General features: G+C 51.4%; 1 protein-coding gene across 2 annotated transcripts; it reads right to left on the bottom strand.

Moving 5' to 3' along the window:
- Positions 1-910: 910 nt before the first annotated feature.
- efna4 (ephrin A4) lies at positions 911-21,521 on the bottom strand. Of its 2 annotated transcripts, none has more exons than XM_023806290.2 (4): positions 20,920-21,521; positions 10,965-11,260; positions 9,035-9,103; positions 911-2,802 (listed from the first exon to the last, which is right to left on the bottom strand). In XM_023806290.2, the coding sequence occupies exons 1-4, from the start codon at positions 21,039-21,041 to the stop codon at positions 2,708-2,710; spliced, it is 582 nt and encodes a 193-aa protein (XP_023662058.1). In that variant the 5' UTR covers positions 21,042-21,521; the 3' UTR covers positions 911-2,707. The 2 variants fall into 2 exon arrangements, with proteins under 2 accessions (XP_023662058.1, XP_072572790.1); XM_072716689.1 differs by lacking the exon at positions 911-2,802 and adding an exon at positions 4,449-5,813.
- Positions 21,522-22,062: the final 541 nt, after the last annotated feature.

Here is a 22,062-nt window from a genome sequence, read left to right as displayed (position 1 = left end):
GACACCCTGGCCTTTGGACGCACCGTGGAACAGAAGCTGTATTTGACCAGTGCAGCATTACAGTGTCGTTATCGCAAAGCCATAGCGCTCTGGATTAAGCTTTTCATACGTAAATATAATGTCCTCTTGTAATAAGGCTTAAGTGCCGTCCATATCCAGTAGATTACAAGATATGGATGCAGGCTAAAGGCTTCCTGAGAACACTAATTGCCAGAGACCAACACCGTGCCTGTTGAGGGTCGTAAAGAAAGAAAATAAATGGAAGGGGCTCTCTACAGGCGTGTGGGATGTGGTGCATTATGGGATGGCTGTGTCTTAATGAGACTCCGCTTCATTCCTCTGAGGCCACAGCCTGCCATCACTCTGGCTTGATTCAGTCCCATAAACCAGATCAGTCCTAACTTTTGAAAGGCAAACGTGAAAGAGATTTTTTTGCTTACACTGTACTTCATTTCGTGCTTTTATATTATATATATATAAATATATATATATAAATACGGCTTTCATATTACGTTATATAAATAAATAAACCAAGAAAAGCAGACAGATGGTTCCTGGGGAAAAGAAGAAAATAAGATGACAAGATTACAGCATTTAAATGAATGTTTAACAGGAAATCTTCATTTTGGTTTTTTAAAGGAGCTGTAATTCCTAAAAATACAGTTAGAGGATTAGCTCGAGGTTTTAATTCCTCACTTACAGATTAAGTGTGTTTGTTGTGGTGGCATGCTGTGCTTAATTTCCCTTTATTGCAGCCCTATAGTGTTTTATCGCTCTATATATGCACGCAAGAGCGGAACCTTACACTGCTTTTCATACCATCCCCCCCCCCCATAGACCACTGTAACATAAAACAGTACTTAATGCATACAAAGAGCACACTGTCACACATACACACACACACAGAAGCTTATTGGAATCATATTTATTAACTATACACTTTTTATTCCTTGTTAAGGACCCCGACTGTAGTTCTTCACAGAAGATGTTAAATTCTTCACTAAAATGTGAAAAAAGATACCAATTACAAAAATAATACATTTTCCTACAGGGCAACTGTGATATAGTCTGAATCAGGAGTTAAACTAGGTTAAAGCTTCCACATTTCACACCCTGCAACCCCTTTTAACACACAGAACTGTCTCCATGCGTAGCTACCATTTATAAAATTATCCTGATATGACAGTGTTAAAAGGAAAGAAAAAGAACTGCAAACGAAAACCATTTTGTTCCAGGACCAGTTCAGCTTTGATTCCAAAACAATTGAGAATTAATATTTTATAACAGAAAGGCTCTCAAGATAATGAATATTATTGTTTTGCAGCTATATACCATTCAAGTCCCTTTGAGTGATGCCTTCATCAATATTTATTATCAAATTAAACAGTATTCCAAAATTTTCCATTTCTATTACGAATGTAAACATTTTAAGGAATTAAAGAAAGGAAGCGGGAGCAATGAAAGCGTTTTCTTCATCGTTCACGTGAGACATTCAATACATCAAAGGGATGCCAATCCGTATCAGAAACCTCCTTGATATCCGAAGGACCTAAAGTAAAATTTTGCTTTAATTAAATCCATGTTAAACAAATAAGACTGACAAAGCAGTGCTGGCTGCAATCCAGAACTAAGTGGACAGCCCAGCCTCCTGTAGCACCGCATCAGCTAGGAGCATCAGCACGAGAACTTGCAGCTCCAAGCAGTTTTGATCATTAATCAGTTTCCTTATCGGCTCGTATAGCTTTGCTCCAGTGGTGAATGGAAAGGAAGCATTAGGCACAGTTTACCTACTCCAGTCTGTCATTAATATTGTAAAACACAAGAGCAGAGATCTTTGCCAAATGTTTATATAGGTGTTTTGGATTTTGATGTTTTATCCATTTAAACAAACTTCATAGGTCCCCCTTTCTCATCAAAGGTGCCATCTCAGTTAATGTCCCCACTGGTCCAGCTGGTCCTTCTTCCCATTAAACATCTCCGCCTTGTCCCTGTGTGGCCAGCTGAAGTCAATGTACAAAAATACCACATGATCTCACGTGGTTTGGGTTTGTGGTACAGCGTTGGGTCCAGCTCCGCCGCCGGGTCTGATCCCATTTGGGCGCCGCTCAGCCCCACATCCGCTGCTCCCCTCCCATCCCCTTTGGCTCGGCTGAGCGGCAACGTGCAATTACAGCACAGCGACAGCGGGAGCTGGAGGACGCGAGATGAAGGGGAGGAAAACGGCGAGCGGCGGGGCGGGGAGAGGATGGGCTTTTGATCAGAGATTAGTGTCCGTCCGTTTCAGGGCGAACTTTTATCAGGGAAGAGAATGCGGGACCTCGAGGGCCTTGGAAGGGCAGAGAGGGAGAGGGACCGGGAGGAGGGGAGTTATCCGAAATACGGGCAGGGATTAGTGCCACTCCAGAAATGACAGCGGTGACACGGGTGGAAGGGTCGAGGCTCAGACTGCCACCAGGCTACACACCTGCATCTGTGCAGAACTTATAATAAGCAACGTGCAAAGCCAATGACCAGACTAAATTGGCATGTGCCTAGAATTAGAAAGCATGCAAATATAGCCCCCTATCTGCATGCCACTCTCGTCCTTCTATCTGAGGAAGGTAAGTGCTTTCGGCCAATCATGGGGGCTAGGGTGCGTTCTTGGCTGCCGGGCCGGGTGCTCGCTGCGTGTCTGGGCCATACATGCGGCAGCCCGTGCAAGGTCAGGTCAGGCACCGGGGAAGAGGAGGAGAAGGGGGAAGATGAAGAGCAGGAGCGGGGTCGTCACTGGCGTCGAGACAGAGCTGTGAGGAGCTGCGGTGCCTGTAGGGGGCGGCGGAGAGCAACATCAAGGAGATTTACAACAGAGCAGGAAATCAGAAAGCACCTACCATGTCGGGGTCTCAGTTCAGACCCTGAAAGGGGTTAAAAAAACACGCGCGCACACACACACACACACACACACACACACACAGAAGGTCAGTCACATTATTAAGTCCTTATTCCGATCTTTGCAAGTTTTAATGTGCATCTGGGGAGTGTGCAGGAAAACAAATAAATACAGGACAACTTATAGGGCCACAGGGCAGATCCATTTTTAAAGCGAGGAGGAGGCAAGTAAAATGCCAGTCGGGGAGAGAAACACTAAGAAAGGGAGGGGCGGGGGGGGGGGGGGGGCAGAAAGAGGGTGCGAAGAGCTGCTGAATGAAAGTCGGGAGAAGCAGGCAAAAAACAAGGACAGCAGCCTACAAAGAGACGAAGATAGAGTGACAGAGCGAGACAGACGAGGGGACAGAAGAAAGGAAGGGAGACAGAGGAGGAGAGGAAAAGAAGTGTGAGAAAAACAGAAAAAGAAAGGCAGGAAGGGGAAGGAGAGATTGTAAGAAGGTCAGATAGAGAGGGGGAAAGAGACAGGGGAGGGAGGGCATTTGTGTCTGGGTGTCATTTGCACAGCGGGGGTCAGACTAAAAGGAAATAATGGAGGGGGAGTGGGAGAAATGGGGGTGAAACGGAGGGGGGGGGGGCAGGCCAAGAAAGTGCGAATGCCTAACTGAAAATTTCTCGCTGCACTTGAAGCGATTTGCGCTGCACCTTAAACACGATCCCTTGCTGACTCCTATCTTATCTATTTATGTTTCTTGTTAAATGCTGCACGCTAGATCATGGTTATTGATAGACGGCGTTTAATCAGAGAGGCGCAGTATCGACGCGTCCTGCGGAGGGCGCCGGACTCCCGTCTCAAACTGTCGCCCCACATAACTTGTAAGCTCCAGACTATGGCATCGATTTCCGAGGAAACTCTACGTTAAGCCTACGATTCAGCAGAATCAAACTGGGGGGGGGGCGGTACGCCTATCTCAGCCAGCCTGGACTCTCGCGTGCCCCCTAGTGGTGGCAGAAATTTATGCACGTGGTTCTGATGAAACAGACATTTCTAATGTTCTAATGCAACGAATTCCAGGACACTGGAAAACCAGCAGCAGTGAACACACGTGGTCATGCACTCCAGCAGCACACACGTGAACATGCAGGACAGACCAAGAGACACGCAGCACTGTGACCCAGAGGTTTTTTAGGATCATCACTTTAGAAAGTGTCCTCATATTCCTGTCACATTCAGCCATGTAAGAAAAACCACGGACGGAGAAATGCGGTCAACATTCATCCAAAATTCGCATCACCAGTCAACGTATCATTCTGAACCAGGTTAACCTTAAACACACACGTCTCTAGCCACGGCTACACCAAGACTTCGCATATATTTGGCCGAACATCCCAACCAGGAAGAGCAAAGAAGTTTCCGTATCACGCGCTTGGAGCGGCACTGTAATAACGGAATCGCTAGCAGGGCAGTGCTCCTCGTCGGTGCTGTTAGCCGCTCCGCTTCACACCCCAGCAAAGCCCCCACTCCTGCAGAGCGACGCCCCTCTCCCCACCCCACCCCCGCCCCCCACCGCCATTTTAGACGGAGCGCGGCGTGGAGCCGGAAATACGTGGCCGCCCGTTTGCTCCGCGGCAAAATGGCGGATCTGCGGAAAAAAAAAATAGATTTGCAAAAAACTAACTTCGTCTCAGTGAATGAAGTCTGAGGGAATTGTATGATAAAAGAGGACGGGGCGGGGGGGGCAGAGCTAGTGAATTGGGGGGGTGGCAATGTAGAGACTTGTGGGGAAAATGAGAGACACAAATGAGAGAGGAGGAAAACGAAAAAGCGAGCAGAGGGGGACCGAAAATGACCACGATAGTGTGTTCGCTGGGGGGGGGCATGAGGCAGGAGGAGAGAAAAGGAGGGGTGGGTCAATTAGAGAGAAGCAGAAATGGCTGTAATGGCTTTTCCCAGCAGGGGAGGGGGGGGAAGAGAGAAAGGGAGAGAGGCTAAAAACAACACAAGAATTAATGTTTTGACAAGATGTCCTAAGAAATTGGCGAGTCAAGGAAGAGAGAAGCTGGGAGGGCGATGGGGGCAGTCGGGGGCGGGGGGCTGTGGGCAGGAAAGTTGCAGCTGACATGCTGATAATATGCCAGCACCAGGTCACCACCATGACGACATCCAAACACCCTCCAGCACCCCAACCCATAACTCCCGAAAGGGACGATGAGGCTGACGCCCTAATCATGGAGTTGTTACGCCTCAGGCAGTCACAGCTGACGGTCGTTAAATAAGACACCATAACTGAAGGAAGGACCGAACAGCATTGGCAAAGGAAGAAGGAGATGCAGGGCCGCTCCTGTGTGAGGGCTAAACGGCTGGGCATCTGCCACATGGGGACCGTCTGGGCTGGGGCCCAGCCACCCAACCACAGCCACCATGCCCATTAACACTGCGCAGTGTAAATGGGCATCTGCCATTTGGGGGCCGTCCGGGCCACCCGACCACAGCCGCCATGCCCATTAACACTGCGCAGTACTAATGGGCATCTGCTGCATGGGCGCTGTCAGGGCTGGGGCCCAGTCACCTGCCCACAGCCGCCATGCTCATTAACACTGCACAGTGTTACAGTGAACAAGGAATAAGAGGGAGGTAGACACCAACCAACACCACACCCAGCTCCGATATCCCACACTACGGCATTCACACTGTACACCAGTGGCTGTGCCACTGTTGATCTTGCCATCATGCATCAAGCACCCCGTGCCTGCACCAGTCGGCCGCTGCACTGAGACAGATATTTCAACCCCTGTATTAGCTTAGTCATATCATCTTGTTTTGTTTGACTCATCTGCCGGCCCCTGGAGGATGGGCTCCCCCTTTGGGTCTGGTTCCTCCCAAGGTTTCTTCCTCTTAGGGAGTTTTTCCTTGCCACCGTTGCCTTTGGCTTACTCACTGGGGGGTCCTTACGTGGCAGAAATGTAAAGCACATTGAGACAATGTAATGTTGTGATAATGCGCTATATAAATAAAATTGCATTGCATATAGCCTATGGACACCTTATGCACCCTACACACACACACACAATGCACCCCACATGCCCTACAGATACCTTACACACCCAACACATCCCACATGCCCTACCGATACCTTACACACCCAACACACCCCACATGCCCTACAGATACCTTACACACTCAACACATTCCACATGCCCTACAGATACCTTACACACTCAACACACCCCACATGCCCTACCGATACCTTACACACCCAACACACCCCACATGCCCTACCGATACCTTACACACCCAACACACCCTACATGCCCTACAGATACCTTACACACCCAACACACCCCACATGCCCTACAGATACCTTACACACCCAACACACCCCACATGCCCTACAGATACCTTACACACCCAACACATCCCACATGCCCTACCGATACCTTACACACCCAACACATCCCACATGCCCTACCGATACCTTACACACCCAACACACCCCACATGCCCTACCGATACCTTACACACCCAACACACCCCACATGCCCTACCGATACCTTACACACTCAACACACCCTACATGCCCTACAGATACCTTACACACTCAACACATCCCACATGCCCTACCGATACCTTACACACCCAACACACCCCACATGCCCTACAGATACCTTACACACCCAACACACCCTACATGCCCTACAGATACCTTACACACCCAACACATCCCACATGCCCTACAGATACCTTACACACCCAACACACCCCACATGCCCTACCGATACCTTACACACCCAACACACCCCACATGCCCTACCAATACCTTACACACTCAACACACCCTACATGCCCTACAGATACCTTACACACTCAACACATCCCACATGCCCTACCGATACCTTACACACCCAACACACCCCACATGCCCTACAGATACCTTACACACCCAACACACCCTACATGCCCTACAGATACCTTACACACCCAACACACCCCACATGCCCTACAGACACCTTACACACTCAACACACCCCACATGCCCTACAGATACCTTACACACCCAACACACCCTACATGCCCTACAGATACCTTACACACTCAACACACCCTACATGTCCTACAGATACCTTACACACTCAACACATCCCACATGCCCTACAGATACCTTACACACTCAACACACCCCACATGCCCTACAGATACCTTACACACCCAACACATCCCACACACCCTACAGACATCCAACACACCCTATGTCCCCCATTGCTGATCCAACCCCATGCCTTAATTCTTCTCTGTACAAACTTAACCGGAGCAGCTGAAACAGGAGGCAGAAACGCAGCGATGACCACAGACACCTCCCAGCCTACCCTGGCAGGTGTACGGGAATTTAAGGGGAAGATACAACCAAGGACTCTGGCCAGAGCAGAAGCTGGGATGAACGTGAGGCAGGCTATAATAAATGGGCGTAATGGACAAAGGCCAGCCATGACATAAGAGCTGCATTTAACCAGGTGACTCCACTGGGACTATTACCTTGGAGAGGCGGCAGGGAGGCGAGAGAGAGGCTAAGAGAGGAAATGTGGGGGGGGGGGGGGACTGCGGGGGGTGAGGGGGGCAGCCAGGCCTGTAAAGGTGGGGGGGCAGGAAATAGCAGTGGATAGAGCGGAGCTTAGTTTTGCTCTGCTGATGACAGATCATAAAAACAAGAGAGGGAGGGAAGAGGAGAAGGAACACAGAGAGGGGGGGATTAGTGCCACTCCAGGAGCGACAGAACAGGAGAGAGGGAGGAGGCGGCGAGGCAGGAGGGGGCGAGGGGATTCCTGGAGTTTAGTCGGGATTAGTCTCGCTCAGGGAACCTGCATGGACAGTGGGGGGGGGGGGGGGTGGAGATGGGCGATATGGACTTAAAGCAGAGAGTGACGCCGAGCTGCCAAACGGGAGGGGGAGCGTTCCGGAGGGGCCGCGGCCGGCATCTCCGTGGCCGGAGCGGTTAACAGCCCGCCGGTGTCTGGCACTGAAATATGTCTCATGTGGGACGCAGGCGGAGGGGCGTGTAGCAGGAAGCCTGCAGGAGCCATTACAGGCAGGGGGGGGGGGTGGGGGGGGGTCTTCACATACGCATTGTTGATAATAACCATGGAGGCGCAGGTCCCTCATGTCCGTGCAGCTCTCTCCCATTGCTCCTGGGCTGTACAAAGGAGTGAGGAGAACTGACCGAGCCCAGAGTGTGTTCCATAGCACTGCTGTCCCGTCCAGGGTGACCCTCCTGCTGCCAGTGACAGGCGCCCAGTGACTCTACTCGGCTGGCTGTAGAGCATGGATGGTCAACACCAACATGTTCATGCTGTGCTAGATATGTATATATAATTTAGTGCTAAACTACTGTGTTTTCTCACAGGAATGAACAATGAGCGGCCGGCTAAACGCGGAGCAGTACAGCCAACCAGGGGAGAACTTTGAGAACTTCATCATTCATTCATCACTAAAAATATCTTTTAAATAATTCAGATTTATGGAATGATGCTAAGACTCATCGCAGACTAAAAAAAGCCACCGGGGGAGCTAATGAGGACTTGGAGAAGATTAGCTTTGCGTCGGCTGCTTACAGACAGCAACGTTCACATCCGGCCGCCGATCCCCCCCCCCTGAAATCCGCTCATTCGACTGGAAGGTCAACATCTCTTCCAGAGTATTAAATCAACTCGGAGAGGGCAACCGACCTCGCAAACAGAGCAGGACACGCACTGCCTATTAAGCTAAGGGCTCACCATGTGCCCCCATCCTGAACAAAGCCCCCCCCCCATCTAAATCACAATTCTCTGTGTTAGTGGGGGCTTTATTGGGATTTTAACGTGTGCTTCGGCTGCTGAGGGAGACCTTGAAACACTGTTTTTGTAGCTACACCTTTGCCCTGAGTAGGCGGGGGGGGGGGGGGGGGGGTGTGGTGACAGAAGCAAACTGGGGTGTGTGGGGTGGGGGCAGAAGAGGAGACAAGGCAGAAAGCTAGTGGGGGGAAGAGTAGAGCAGAATGAACAGTGTGGAATGCAGATGGGAGTCAGGGAAAACTGTATTCTGGGGGGTTGGGGGGGCGCTGTGGCATAGGATGGGGGGGCTCCTCCCAAAACACCCATCTGTGAAGGAATTGGCAGGGGTGCCAAGGTGGGTACCTACCTGACTCACAGCATACTGTGACCTGGAGCTTCAGGCAGCGCTGGGGAGGTCCATCCTCCGTGGGAAGAGCTGGGTGGTGTGGGTGAGAGAGCGAGAATCCCATCAGTGCGGGGGAAAAGCCACGGCGAACTCCGAGTCCAAAAGCGGAACGGAGAGCGTTCGGAAATTAATGGGCCGCTAATTCACATTCGCATTTATTCACGTGGCTGACATGCAGCCAGTGGGAACGTACTATCAGGGCAAAAATACAGTAATGAATAGCCAGGCTGATGCCACGGAACGCTTCATCATCCGAGAGGGGGTGACGGTCCAATTAGGCCAGCAGACATCTGAGTCTGCAAAAAATGCACTTTTGCATTTCATTACCACTGAAGCTGAGGACTCAGATCCATCTGTTTGGTGGACATGAACCTGGAAGGCCAGCCTATGGGCACCTCCTCAACATGCAGGAGTACAGCATGGCCTAAAGTCACCCCAGGGCACTCCTCTACACATGTGGTAAGGCCATAAAATCACTCTGTCTACTGTGGGATTTGAACCCACGACCTCTGGATCACAGGCACAGAGTCCTAACCCACTGCCCCCTGAGCCACTGGTGTCCCACACCACCCAGAGCCCAGTCACACCTACTAACACAGACGGACACAGGCACAGGCACAAAGCATCCACTTACCAGGAGAATACGGTGGCAGGGGAATGGTGAGGTCGACAGGATAGAGGGAGAAAAGAAGAAAGGGGACGAGGGAGCGGAGGAGGAGGAAGGAGTGATGAGCAGCCAGCAGGTCAGTGCTGCTTAGCTTATCGCGTGCAGATTTATTAGCATCCTGGAGATTTTCACTGATAGAAAATGAGTCTTTGGGTCATTTAGTCTACATTTCTTTAAATTAAAAAAAATCCTGTCTGGGGTATGTATATGCACACACACACACACACACACACACACACACACAGAGCATCTTCTAATCTAACCATAAATTTGTCAGCAGTAAACACCAACTCCATAAATATCACAGCCCTTAATTAACACTTAATTAACACAGTAAAAGGACACGTCTGCACTCTCCCCAAGGTCAAAGGTCACCCAGCGAGCCACCGTCTCCTCTGCACTCCACTTAGCCAGGGGACCGGGACCAGGACCTACCCCTCCCCCCCCGATATCCGCAGCAACCCTGCCTTCACCGGAACAGGCCACCACAATGCCGCTCACTTTAGAGCGTCTGGCAGCCGTTCTGTCCTAACAATCCACCACTGTCCCTTAAACCACAGCAGTAATTTATGTAAAACTCCCCCCCCCCCTGCCTCTTTCCTTGTGGGAGTCCTTCCCTTGTCAGCCCCTTTCTTCCTACAGTTCCCATTCTGCCACTCCTCTACCTGCTCCATCTCGCCCCCCTTCCTCCGCCAGCCCCTCTACCCCGTTTCCGTCCCCCTGCCCCCAGCGCCTTCTCTGCGAACAGGCTTAACTCCGAAGCGACCGCCTCTGCTCCCACACTCTCTCCAAATGGTTTGCCGGGACTTGAACTGAAGCCAAAGCCAACAAAACGATAATCAGCTTTCATCACGGTTTTTTTTTTATTAACTTTTTTACTTTTTTGAGTAAACGGGGCATAAAAATATGAAGCATAAAATAAAAATGTGGGGTGTGTTTTTTTTTTTAAAAATCAGTTACTAAAGTTTTTTTCATTTAAAATTACATAAAACTAAGTATGAAAAGGGGAAAAAAATTTACAAATTTTGAATAGCTACAAAAATTAATAAATAGACCAATGATAAGCTTGTATTTTCACACATCTCTGCAGACACAGAGAGCTGCTTTAAATGTAAATCCCAATATTGCTGCAAAAAATCTGGGCGTGACTCTGAAGAGGGTTATTTTAAGAGCGGCCCGGACACACAGAGACACGCAGAGACACGCAGGGAGAGAGAGACTCACACATGTAATAGTAACGGTGGCCCGGCAGGAACTCAAACCCCAGGGAGAAGGGCGTGAACCTCTGGATCTTCTCCGAGAAGCGCACGGGTCCGTAGGGAGCGTGTGGTCGGTTGCACTCCCAGCGTTTCACCGAGGCCTGCGTCTCCACGCAGCCCCGGAACTGCACCTCCCGCACCAAGAAGAGGGCCAGGGTCTCTGGGGGGGGCGTCGCAGGCACCCCGGGGGGGTAGTGCGGGCAGTAAATGTCCAAGTAATCGCCGATGTCCACCTGCACGCTCAAGTCTCCTCTGACTAGTCTGGAACAGAGGGGACGGAGGGGGGTAATTCGTTAATCACTCACTAATCAGGACTGAATACTATAATTCATGCAAAACTATCCTATATATTTATTTAAAAGTACCCAGTGGGGGGGGGGGCTGTATAATGAAATTCTATAAACAAAGTCCCAACTCCCCTCTACAGAGGAATGAAAACTCGCAGAATACAGAATATACATCCATCCATTTATCCATCCATATATTCCTCCTTCCTTTCGTACATACATCCTCCCATCCACCCATCATCCAAGCATTCTGCCTGGTCAGAGTCTATACCTCCAGGACACTCTTGTGGGTGGCGCTATGCTAACCCTCCGGCAGACTGGATGGACAGTGATACACTGATTATTTCTGTCATGTTTTTCCTCATTAGCAGACGGCTATACGAATCGCTATGACGGGATGATGAGTAATGAAACCGCGTGGGAACGAATGGCTCCATGTCAGCGGCGAACAACCAAGAAAGGAAACGTACGCATTAACGAAATAAACAAACATAACTCATTTGCGCAGACGGTGTAGGTCACTCCGCTGGGGAACCCGCCGTGCATTCCCAATATTCCAGCTTCTCAGAGGAGCACCAAAATTAATCAGAAGATGATTCTTAAAAATATTGAGAAATATAGCCTTTGTTGAAAATAAAATGATTCATCTTTGTAGTCTTATATCTAACCTTTATGTCCATTATTACAATTCCTTGTTATTTGTATTTTGAAATAGCAACCCCACTATTCTAAAAACAGGTACCCAGATAAAGCTTTTGCTCTTTTTTTCTAATAAGTACAGCTGGCCATTTACCGACGACCCATTCCGAATTCTGGAGGTTAAGTCCCGGGTCTCACGACAGGGTTGCTGCTGTTGAGAGGAGCCGGTCCTACCACAAAACAGCAACATAGATACTGTAACCCGCCGCAAATCCAAGTGAACGCGGCAAATCGGCTAAAAGGAGATAATCATTGAGATTAAGGAGAGACAATTAAGGAGAGGGGGGGGGGGTGTTTCCTCCTGAAAACTATTTTAGCAGATCATATCCGTGCCCCTGTGGAATCATTTCAGAGAAATAAGACCCAATATTCCATGCGGCACTGAGGAAATCTGCCTCTGGAAGTCAGATTCCTACGGAACTGGAGAGCAGAGGAGAACCGGGCCCAGCTGAGCTGCTGCCTGAGGGGTGACCCATGAGAATGACGAAGACTGGGGTCAGAGGGGGGCTTTTCGGGTTCGGCACCAGAGCAGGGCCACAAGTGGCGGGGGGCAGTATATGGTTAATATCCGCGATCAGAGAAACCTTAAATTCCCCCTGAGCCAAATATGCACGACTAGACAACATCATCAAGATAAGGCCTCTGCAAATTCACAATAGGGGCTGTTTTTTCCACGGCCGTCTAGTGAGCCTGTGATGCTTTGGCGAGAATACGGACCTCAGCCTGGCTGAGATGGACAGAGATGGGGGGGGGGGTGAGGTGAAAACCACCGGCGCTGAGAGAGAAAGAGGAAACGAAACGAAAGGAGCTCCGTTTTAATTAGGGGCCCAAGAGAGCGTCCTAGGGAAGACAGGGAGGAGACAAGATGTATTTTAATTGGTCCTGCTCCACGCAGGGGGGGGCGGGGGGGGGTTAGGATGTGTGGCTGAGGCCAAAAGTCCACATCTGCCACTGGGGGTCGTCACAGGAGTGCAACGGAGCGAGGGAAGGAGAGCTAGCAAAGAGGAGAGGGAGGGAAAGGGGGGAAGTGAAGAGAATGAACACAGGCAAGGGGAAACGGGGGGGGATTGGTCAGTGTGAAAGAGAGGGAAAATGTACAGAATAAAAGGAGGGAGAGAGGGAGGAGGGACAGGCAGGGAGAAGTGGAGGAGGAGCAGAGAAGGTGAAAAGAGGAATAAAAGAAAGTAAAGGAAGAAAGATCCCAAGATTTAGAGAATGAGATTAGCAGAGACAAAAATACCAGAGGAAGACAGGAGAGCAGGTGGAGGAGAGGGCAGGACGCGAGTGGGGGATCAATGCCTGGGACGGGGGGGCCTCGCCGGTTCCTCTCCACTCCACATCCTGGGCAAGACCAGCTAACCAGCGCGCTGATCGATACCAGTGACATCGCCCAGGCCATGAATCAGCCTGACGGGTCCCATTGATCCGCGCGAGTGGCTCAAACGTGACTTCGACAGGCCGCGATGCTGGTCGATGCTGCGTCTGAGCGCTCGACCCCGGCCCACAACTGCACATCTCAATTAACTGACCCCCCCCCAACAGAGTCACATACGGCTGACGTTCACACCCAGCGCTACATAAATGAAGGTAAATATCCAGAGACTCATTTCCGGAGAAAATGCTGATTCGATCTCGGGACAGAAAACAGGCCATCGACAGGAAGAGGGGAAAACGCCCCCAAATTGGCAGGAAACCTGTGAATTATGAAAGAGAGAGAAACTGCGGCGGAATCATGGGAAATCAACAACCGAAGGGGACATCGCCCCCACCTGTCTGCCTATAAGCAGTCCCTCCTGTGCAGGTACCCAGAACCACCTGCCCCCCCCCCCCCCCCACCTTTTCCCACTCAGGTAATTACACGCAGGGCACGTGCATCAAAGGCTGACAGCCGCCTCCCCCCATGTGTTTCTTCCCTCTGATGAAGACGCCCAAAGGCCCCCAGTTTGGCCTGCGGTGGGGCCCCATGCACCACACCCCCAGCGGAACTGGAGCGGGGACGTGCACGCCTCACCTGGGGGGGGGGGGGGGGGGCAACCGTCAGCGAGGCAGGACTCGTTTGGGCCAAAAGCCCGACTGGGATAGGAAGCCCCTGCTTCATGGTGCAAAACGAGACAGCAAGAAACTTGAAACACTATAAATAACCCCAGAGCGGCTGTGCTGACGTGCAGTGGGGGCAAACGAGACTGCAGCGCCGCATTTACCACGCAGGCTGATGCCAGGGAGCGGAAGGAATGCAGCAGTGTGTCCAGGTTGGACAGGTGGAGGAGTAACGTGTCGAAAGCACCTGGGGGGGGCCCTCAGTCTGAGGCCCAATCCGCCGGGCCGACACCGGGCCAGGCTGCAGGGTCCCGTATCCTGCCGGGGACGGACCAGGAGATGGGGGACGAGGAGACCGGCCGGCACCACCGACAGGGCACTGAAAAGACAGCAAAAGAAAGAACATTCTCCCCCAAAGGGCTCCATCGCTTCAGTGCCCTTCGGCTCCTGTAGCCATCTCTCCATCACAGAGTGAAGGAGGGGAACAGACAGGCGCTCCTGAGCCAGCGAAGCGAGGGAGGGAGGGAGAGAGGGAGAGAGGGAGTGAGACGGAGGGAGAGGCACGTCACCTGCCTGCCTCCTCACCCCAAGCATGACCCCTCCGGGTGCCACGTGTCTGTGCAGCACAAACGGACGCCCCCCGCCCCCAGTCCTGACATCCCGCACACACCCCCCGCCCCAGGTGGCAGCACTGTACATTGGCAGACGGACAGGCCCCCCCCCCCCCCACACGCGGGTGAGGAGATCCAAGCGGGGCAGTGGGCAGCGGTGTAGTCAGCTGCAAGGCTGGCCATCTGTCCCCCCCCCAAAAAAAGGAGGAGGGAATGTTTATTGGGGGGGGCTCTGTCTTCAAATGCATTCTGGGAGGTATAGGGAAAACAAAGGGAACCTCCCGGCTGCCCCCCCCAGCACTCGTTTACAGCATCAGCCGCCCACAGCCCCCGCCACTCCCCCACGTCCTGCCCGTCGCCTCATTTGCTCGTCATTCCGCGGGTCACGATTGATCCGCTCGGAGCTGCCACAGGGACTTTCTGACAGATCTGCACTTGGGGAGTCTGCCTAGCACCGACAGAAGATTCCAGCACGTTCTCTAGTGCCCATCTGCCTGTGTGTCTGTCTGCGTGTCTGTGCCTGTCCGCGTCTGCGTGTCTGTGCCTGTCCGCGTCTGCGTGCCTGTCTGCGTGTCTGTGCCTGTCCGCGTCTGCGTGCCTGTCTGTGCCTGTCCGGGTCTGTGTGCCTGCCTGCATGTCTTGCCTGTCCGGGTCTGCGTGCCTGCCTGCGTGTGTGTGCCTGTCCGCGTCTGCGTGCCTGTCTGCGTGTCTGTGCCTGTCCGCGTCTGCATGCCTGTCCGCGTGTCTTGCCTGTCCGCGTCTGCGTGCCAGTCTGCGTGTCTGTGCCTGTCCGCGCCTGTCCGCGTCTGCGTGCCTGTCTGCGTGTCTGTGCCTGTCCGCGTCTGCGTGCCTGTCTGTGCCTGTCCGCGTCTGCGTGCCTGTCTGTGCCTGTCTGCGTGTGTGTGCCTGTCCACGTCTGCGTTTGCATGTGTGTGCCCATCCGCATCTGCATGTGCGTGCCTGTCCACATCTGTGTGTGGGTGCCTCACTGTGTCTGCGTCCGTCTGCGTTTGCCCGTCCCCGTCTGCATGCAGTACTGCTGGCCTGCTTGTTATGCTCTCCTAACACTTTCCAGGCACCTGCACAATCCACTGCAGGCTGTAGAACCCTCTTTAGGTGAACTTTATCTCGCTGGCCCCATAAAGTGTGCCCCCCCCCGATCCCCATTCTCTCGCAATTTAACCCCCACCTGCCCCAAGAGGGGGGGGCGCAGGACCGTCCAGTACCATCTGCTGGAGAATCATGAGACAGTGACACAGCGGCCTCCCTCACACCAAGGCTGTGTCGGGTGGGTGTGTGTGTGTGTGGGGGGGGGGGGGTACTGAGCCACGGCTCACCTGGGCATGACCATGACACAGTGATGGAGGCGTCAGCTTCGGGCGAAACCGTAAGCGGGCCTTCGCTGGCGGGTGGGGCATGCCCGGAAGGCGAGTGAGGTCAGAGGGGCAGCCTTCCGGGGCCACACAGCCCCCGCCCCCCCCCCCCCCCCCTTAGCAGCTCAGAGCCACATGGAGGCATTTGTAAACTGAAGGTCCCCAGACTCTCAGGGTCAGTGAGAAGTCTGAGCAGGAAAGACAGCGGGTCAAACCGCCGAAGGGGGGGGGGAGAGAACCTCCACTCTGCACGCCGGCCCCCAACCCCAGCAAGGCCCCACCTGTATAAATGGGTTACAGCGAAAGCGAGGAAGATGTAAGAGCGGCATACACTGGAGGAGGGGCCTGGGGGGGGGGGCGCACCGCGCCTGCGAGTCACGGCGATAAATCAGCTGCGCGCCCGGGACTCGTCGGGGAAAGTGGGTCGCAGCTCTGCAGCGGTGCCCCTCCCTCCGCAGGATGAGGCCGGCCGGGGCTGGGGGCCGCTTGTTAGGGGATGTCAGCGCCGGGAGACCCGGAGCACGAAGAGAGGCTAAATTATTTAAGGGCGGGAGGGGGGCCTCTCCATCGAAAGCCCCCCTCGCCGTCGTCCTCTGCCTCTTCATCCATCACTTCACATTCACCGCCAACCCCCCCCCCCCCCCACCCCACCCCACCCCGGTTATGCACCCCTTCGCTCACACCCCTTTCCTTTCGTTTCTCGCCATCCCCATCCCTCTCTCCCTCCCTCTCCTACTCTCTCACACTGTTTATTTAAGCACTTTCACGGTCACTGCATTGTAATCTCATGGGACAAAAGTGCCCTTTCTCTCTCTCCCTTCCCCATCTCTCTCCCTCCGTCTCCCTCTCTCTGCCCATCTCTCATCCTGTCTGCGACCGTACCTTCGTCACCCTGTATCCGTCCCCATCAACCCACCTGGAATCCACACACGCCAGTGCCTCCCCAGCCACAGTGACATGTGTGTGCGTGGGGCCTGACAGCCCGATGATCACGCGAGGCAGACCCCCACCGACAGAAAACACACACCCAGGAAGCAACAGGAACACCAACCGCAGCAATAACAATCCGTGCACAGTGGAGGAGAGTGGAGGGTAATCTCTATGTTTTTTTATTCTCCTATAGGTAATAGAATAAGACGCGAGTGTTTATTAATATTATAAAGCCCTCTCCATCTTTTCTGGAGAATCACTGTTCCAGCTCTTACAATCCTGAGAACAATGAAAAACTTCCTGTCCTTCTCCATTCCAGTCGAAAATGCTAATTATGCACATTGAGGGTTTCTTTTATAGGTTAAATTTTAAATTAAAGCGTCTGAAATCAAATTGGAAATTGTGTTATTTGAAGGAATTGTTTTATAAGCACTAAAAGTTGCTTTCAGGAAAGGGCTATAGTTTTATGGCTAAATATTCATTTTATTACAAGTGCAATGTCTGCGTACAATTGATGAATGTGCTCTTTTACATCTGACTTTATTTGAATATAAACTGATGTGGAACAAAAGACAGAAAATGTAAACAACCCCCCCCCCCCCACACACACACACACACACATCAGTGAACCTACCTACACAACCCACACAAATATTACACATAAACAAAAAAAACTGACAGAAATTTTATTCATAAACATCCTGATGAATCACCGCATTACTGGTTAGCAGTTACGCAGTACGGACTAGTCTCCAGCACCGTTTACCTCAGCCTGCTGTCAGCCATCTTGTAAACCTGCCGTTCCCTCCGCCCCCCCCCCCCATCCACCCCCAGATTCTCCTGCCGCCTGGGAGCCCAAACCAGCCAGCCTCCTCCCTATCATCCCTCCCTAATGCGTTTTCCATCCCTCGGCCCGCTCGCCATGGCGATAATGCCTTTTCCGTCGGTGGTGGTGGTGGTGGTGGTGGGGGGGAGGGGGTAGGCAGGATGGGCAGTGTGGCTCTAACACCCAAGCAGAGGCCTACGACGCCTCTGAGAGCAGGGCCCATGCCGCTCAGACCTAACCCCGCACATTCTGTCCCTTCACCAATTCGTTAACCTCCCCCCCCCACCCCCACACACACACACACACACACACACACACACACACACAGAGGCTGTGATGGCAGTAAATCTGAGCACGCTGTTGACAGTGATAAGAAACATAACTTCAGCCTGCAGTCTGACATAAATCAGTAGCCGCCAGCACAAGCAAGATCGGCCCCTGGCTACCCCCCTCCCAGCAAACACCCAAGTCGAAAAGTCAATCCCACGGGCCAGGTGGTGCCCTCTCAGCGCAGTTTAAATGTAACGCCCTGGGAGGTGCACTGCCAACGTCAATAACGGCACGCCAGCCCGGGGGCAGCCACCCCTCAGCCTGCGGCTAGATGCGACATTGAGGGCGGTGACCGTGGCCACGCCCATACCAGTCTCCACCAATCACGGTGTTGTCCGGATACCTGCCGTCAACGCCTCTCCCGAGGTGAGCGGAGACGAGCTCGTTAGGAAATAAAACCACTGTGGGGTTAAACTTTTCAACCAGACTCGAATTCGTCATCATGCCCTCCAGTTTCGAGGGAAATCATCTTACTAAAGATGGACTTTACAAGCTGCAGTTAATTGCTCACAACAGGATGTGCGCTTCACAGTAAGAGATAGAGCTAATTAATTTTAAAAGGAAAAAAACAGAGCCATTAATTCTGAATTTTGATTGACGGGTGTTGAGAGAAACGCGAAAGGATTCGGCGGGCCAGCATGGTGAAGCGACTAGGATCACACAGCCCAGGACCGACACCGGCACATAAGACAAAAAGCTACACAATAGTAATGAAAGTTTATTAAATGTATAAAATATCAAGCAGATACATCACATCCAATGCAGGAGGCACTAGAGCAGAGTGAATAAAAAAATAAAACCTTAGAGCAGCGCTACAAAACATTTCAGGATAAATAAAAGAGCTAGAGTCGTCGGCAGCTGCATGGATAGAGAGAGTAGGACAATGAGCTGGACCAGCGACCCTATCAGGGAGCAGAAAAACAGGGCCAGCCAGCTCTGAAGAGACAATTGTGCTCTTTTTGCATTGTTAGCGGGACAAAAAAATGTAATTATCTCACACTGGATTTGTTGATTGTCGTTCTCAGATTTTCAAAGTTAATTATTTGCCGCGGAACGGATGGGACCGCAGAAGGTTTCCTACAAATTGGAACAGTCTGACCGAAGTGTGAGACACATTAAGAGGTGCAATCGCAGATTTTCTGACTGAGTGAAATTACGGTTTTTAGCCTGTCGCCAGAGAACACGCCGGCCTGGCAGAATCGGCCGCTTCGCCTGTTTGTTTGCACTGGCCATCCTGTACAGCATGCATAAAATATGGTTGTGCGTGTGCAGGCGCTCACATATATTTTTACGCATTACCGTTTCACTGGGGGTGTAATTTAAGAAATAATCTAGAAATATAGCCACACCGCACAAAAGCAATTCTACTCCTCTAAACAAAATTCTGTCTCAGCTCCTCGCCGATTCACTCGTGGGTTTTTTCCTCAGCCGTGGTAAATTTCAATTGCACGGGATTGGAATTAATACTTATACAGCAGGCATCTGTACAAGAGCCATCCAATAAAGCATGGCTAACAGGCGTACGGCCGTCGTTAAAGACCAGTGGGGAAGACGGAGAGCGATCGAGGACTCAAACGTAGCGGGGAAGGCGAGAAATCATGCAAAGGCCGACAGAAGACGGCAAATGACGGAGTAACCACGGGAAAGGGGCTGGCACCCCCGGCCTCGAAGCATTCAAAAGATGTGCTCCGACTTGTTCTGCTGGTAAACGCAAGGAAAATGAAAGGACCTGTCCTGTTTTTATGCGTGTGCTTTTTCTTTTTAACATGCTTCCCGGTTTACCCGAATTTTAAGTCTTTTGAGTCTGTTCTGACTGCTTTGGCAGCGAAATCTGTCAACCCAGGGGGGAGGATGAAGGTGTAGAAATGGGGAGGGGGGTCCGTTTGGGCCACGGCTTTTGAGAAATGGTAGGGGAGGGAGGGTGTGACGGAATGGGAAAAGGGAGGATGCGGGGAACAGTGAGAAAAGTTCCTGCCAGATGGGAGGGGGGGGCACACTTACACCGACCTCAGCTGCAGTATCCCGCATCCAAGTCATCATGTGATAGTATTGCATTCTGGGTAGCCGATTTTCAGTCCATCAATGACCCAATGATTTGATCTAGGTCTTTAAAGACGTGGCACCAAATCACTAGCGATTAATTACTCATCGGCTACCAGGTATCCACGAAGCGGAAAGGGCGCCAAGCCCTCAAGGACCTAAAGCACCCCCCCCCCCCTCAGAGCTGCAATGCGACGCTCCCCAAATCCAGCCGAAACACGAGCGCATTTCGGCTTTTTTCATGAAGGGTCTGCAGAGGTCTCAGTGGGCGGAGAATGAGCGATCTCACAAAGTACACAGTCACCCGGCGAAGTCACGAGAACAGGGACCATGTGACGGCTGATGCGGACCAAGACCCGAAGAAACCAGTACCCCCAATCCACCCCACCCCGAAATGGGTGCGGATGGAGTGCACTGTGACAGGGCATGGAGCCGGGTTCACTGTGCGAACGCCTAACCCTTCCAGCACCGCCCACGCTTAAACACTGTCCTTGCAGAGGCCCTCGGGTTATCAGGCAAACGGTGACACATGCGGCACCACTCAAACAGGCTCCTGTGTTAGTCATCTGACTGCCATGTAACCAGTCCCAAACCAAAACCTGAATACCAGTCATACCTGTTATATCGCACGAAACGCTCATACAAGTGCGAAACAATGCTTCATTTTTTCCGTGGCATTGCACGCAACGTGACATATGAAATGGTATTAGAAATGTTCTGGAGATAATAAACACGCGGGTAATTAATCGGAATGACTTCATTCCATCCCACCCATGTCGTCCCATACCTTGTGTTGGTGCTGTTCCAGTAGATGGCGTGTCTCCGGGCCAGTGTTGTGGAGACCACCTGGAGCACCAACACCGCCATCGTGCAGACCGAGGGTGCTCCGGCACACCATAGCCGAGCCATAGCGCCTTCAGCACGATGACTGCCTGCGCTATCTTACTGTGGGGCGCCGATTAAAAGGCAGGTGAGGCGCCGTGAAGATGCCTTTTAGACGCTGGGTTATAATTCCCTGCAAATGGCACCAGATTAAATCCGCGCTGCTACATTTGTCCTCAATGTAACAGTCAAAAATTGCATGATTGCATAGTGAGTTTATAGAAAAACACAAAAAAAAACTGAAAAATTAAATCAAAGTGTAGCGTGCCTATTGATTTTCCAAAACATTCGCCGGTTTTGCGTCTGAGTCTTTTCACAAAACTGAAACCACCTAAAATCAACTATTTGTTGTCATTTTCGCAGAACACCATGAAAAAAACCTACAGTCCATTAAGTTACTAACAAACTGCAAAGCGACAGTTTAATGCAGTCGTATCAATGACACAGTTTGCATTGTATCACTGCTGCTCATAACTGCAAATAATCCTGAAGTTTAACTACTCTTGATTTTAGTCCAACTCGAACTACAGGAAAGGGACGTGGTAAGGGGCGGGGCCGCGAAAACTTTGGACCAATCATTGAAAGGAATGGGCGGGACCGCATTCCATACTTTCGCAAGGTGCGCTGCACGTCAAATATACGTCAGTAATATAGAATTGGCTCCTGACGATTTTTAAGGATAATTTGTTTTTCGTTTTGAAAGTCGAATAACAATATATCACATTTCTCTGATTAATACATCCTCCTGCCTGTCATTTCCCATCTGAAAATTAGCTGCATGAAATATTTGGTAAAAGCACAAAGGGAATGCGTCACATTCTGACTTCGGCGCATGATTATTTAACAGATTGCTTTCTTACTATGCATTGTATGTGATCTGAATTATTAGTCATGCCTTTATTACTACGTTTCAGATAAAAATAACTCTTACAACGTTTTACCTAATCTTTATACCACAATGGCACTATAGTTTCTGAGTCTCTATTAAGTTTGTTTCTCTTAAATCCGTCTTGTAGCTTTCCTCGATAATTTCCCCCCCTTGTAACTC

Source organism: Paramormyrops kingsleyae, chromosome 9 (genome assembly GCF_048594095.1).
Source record: "Paramormyrops kingsleyae isolate MSU_618 chromosome 9, PKINGS_0.4, whole genome shotgun sequence".
NCBI classification, from domain to species: Eukaryota; Metazoa; Chordata; class Actinopteri; order Osteoglossiformes; family Mormyridae; genus Paramormyrops; species Paramormyrops kingsleyae.
This window is presented reverse-complemented; position numbering and strand designations above follow the sequence as displayed.

Bases quoted from the DNA above. Each gene is read 5' to 3' on its own strand.
- efna4 (XM_023806290.2), bottom strand. From the start codon at position 21,041: ATGGCTCGGCTATGGTGTGCCGGAGCACCCTCGGTCTGCACGATGGCG. The intron at 11,261-20,919 runs GTATGGGACGAC...CCTCTGTTCCAG, and splicing joins TGGAACAGCACCAACACAAG to ACTAGTCAGAGGAGACTTGA. The intron at 9,104-10,964 runs GTGAGTCTCTCT...CACACCACCCAG, and splicing joins CCACCGTTACTATTACATGT to CTCTTCCCACGGAGGATGGA.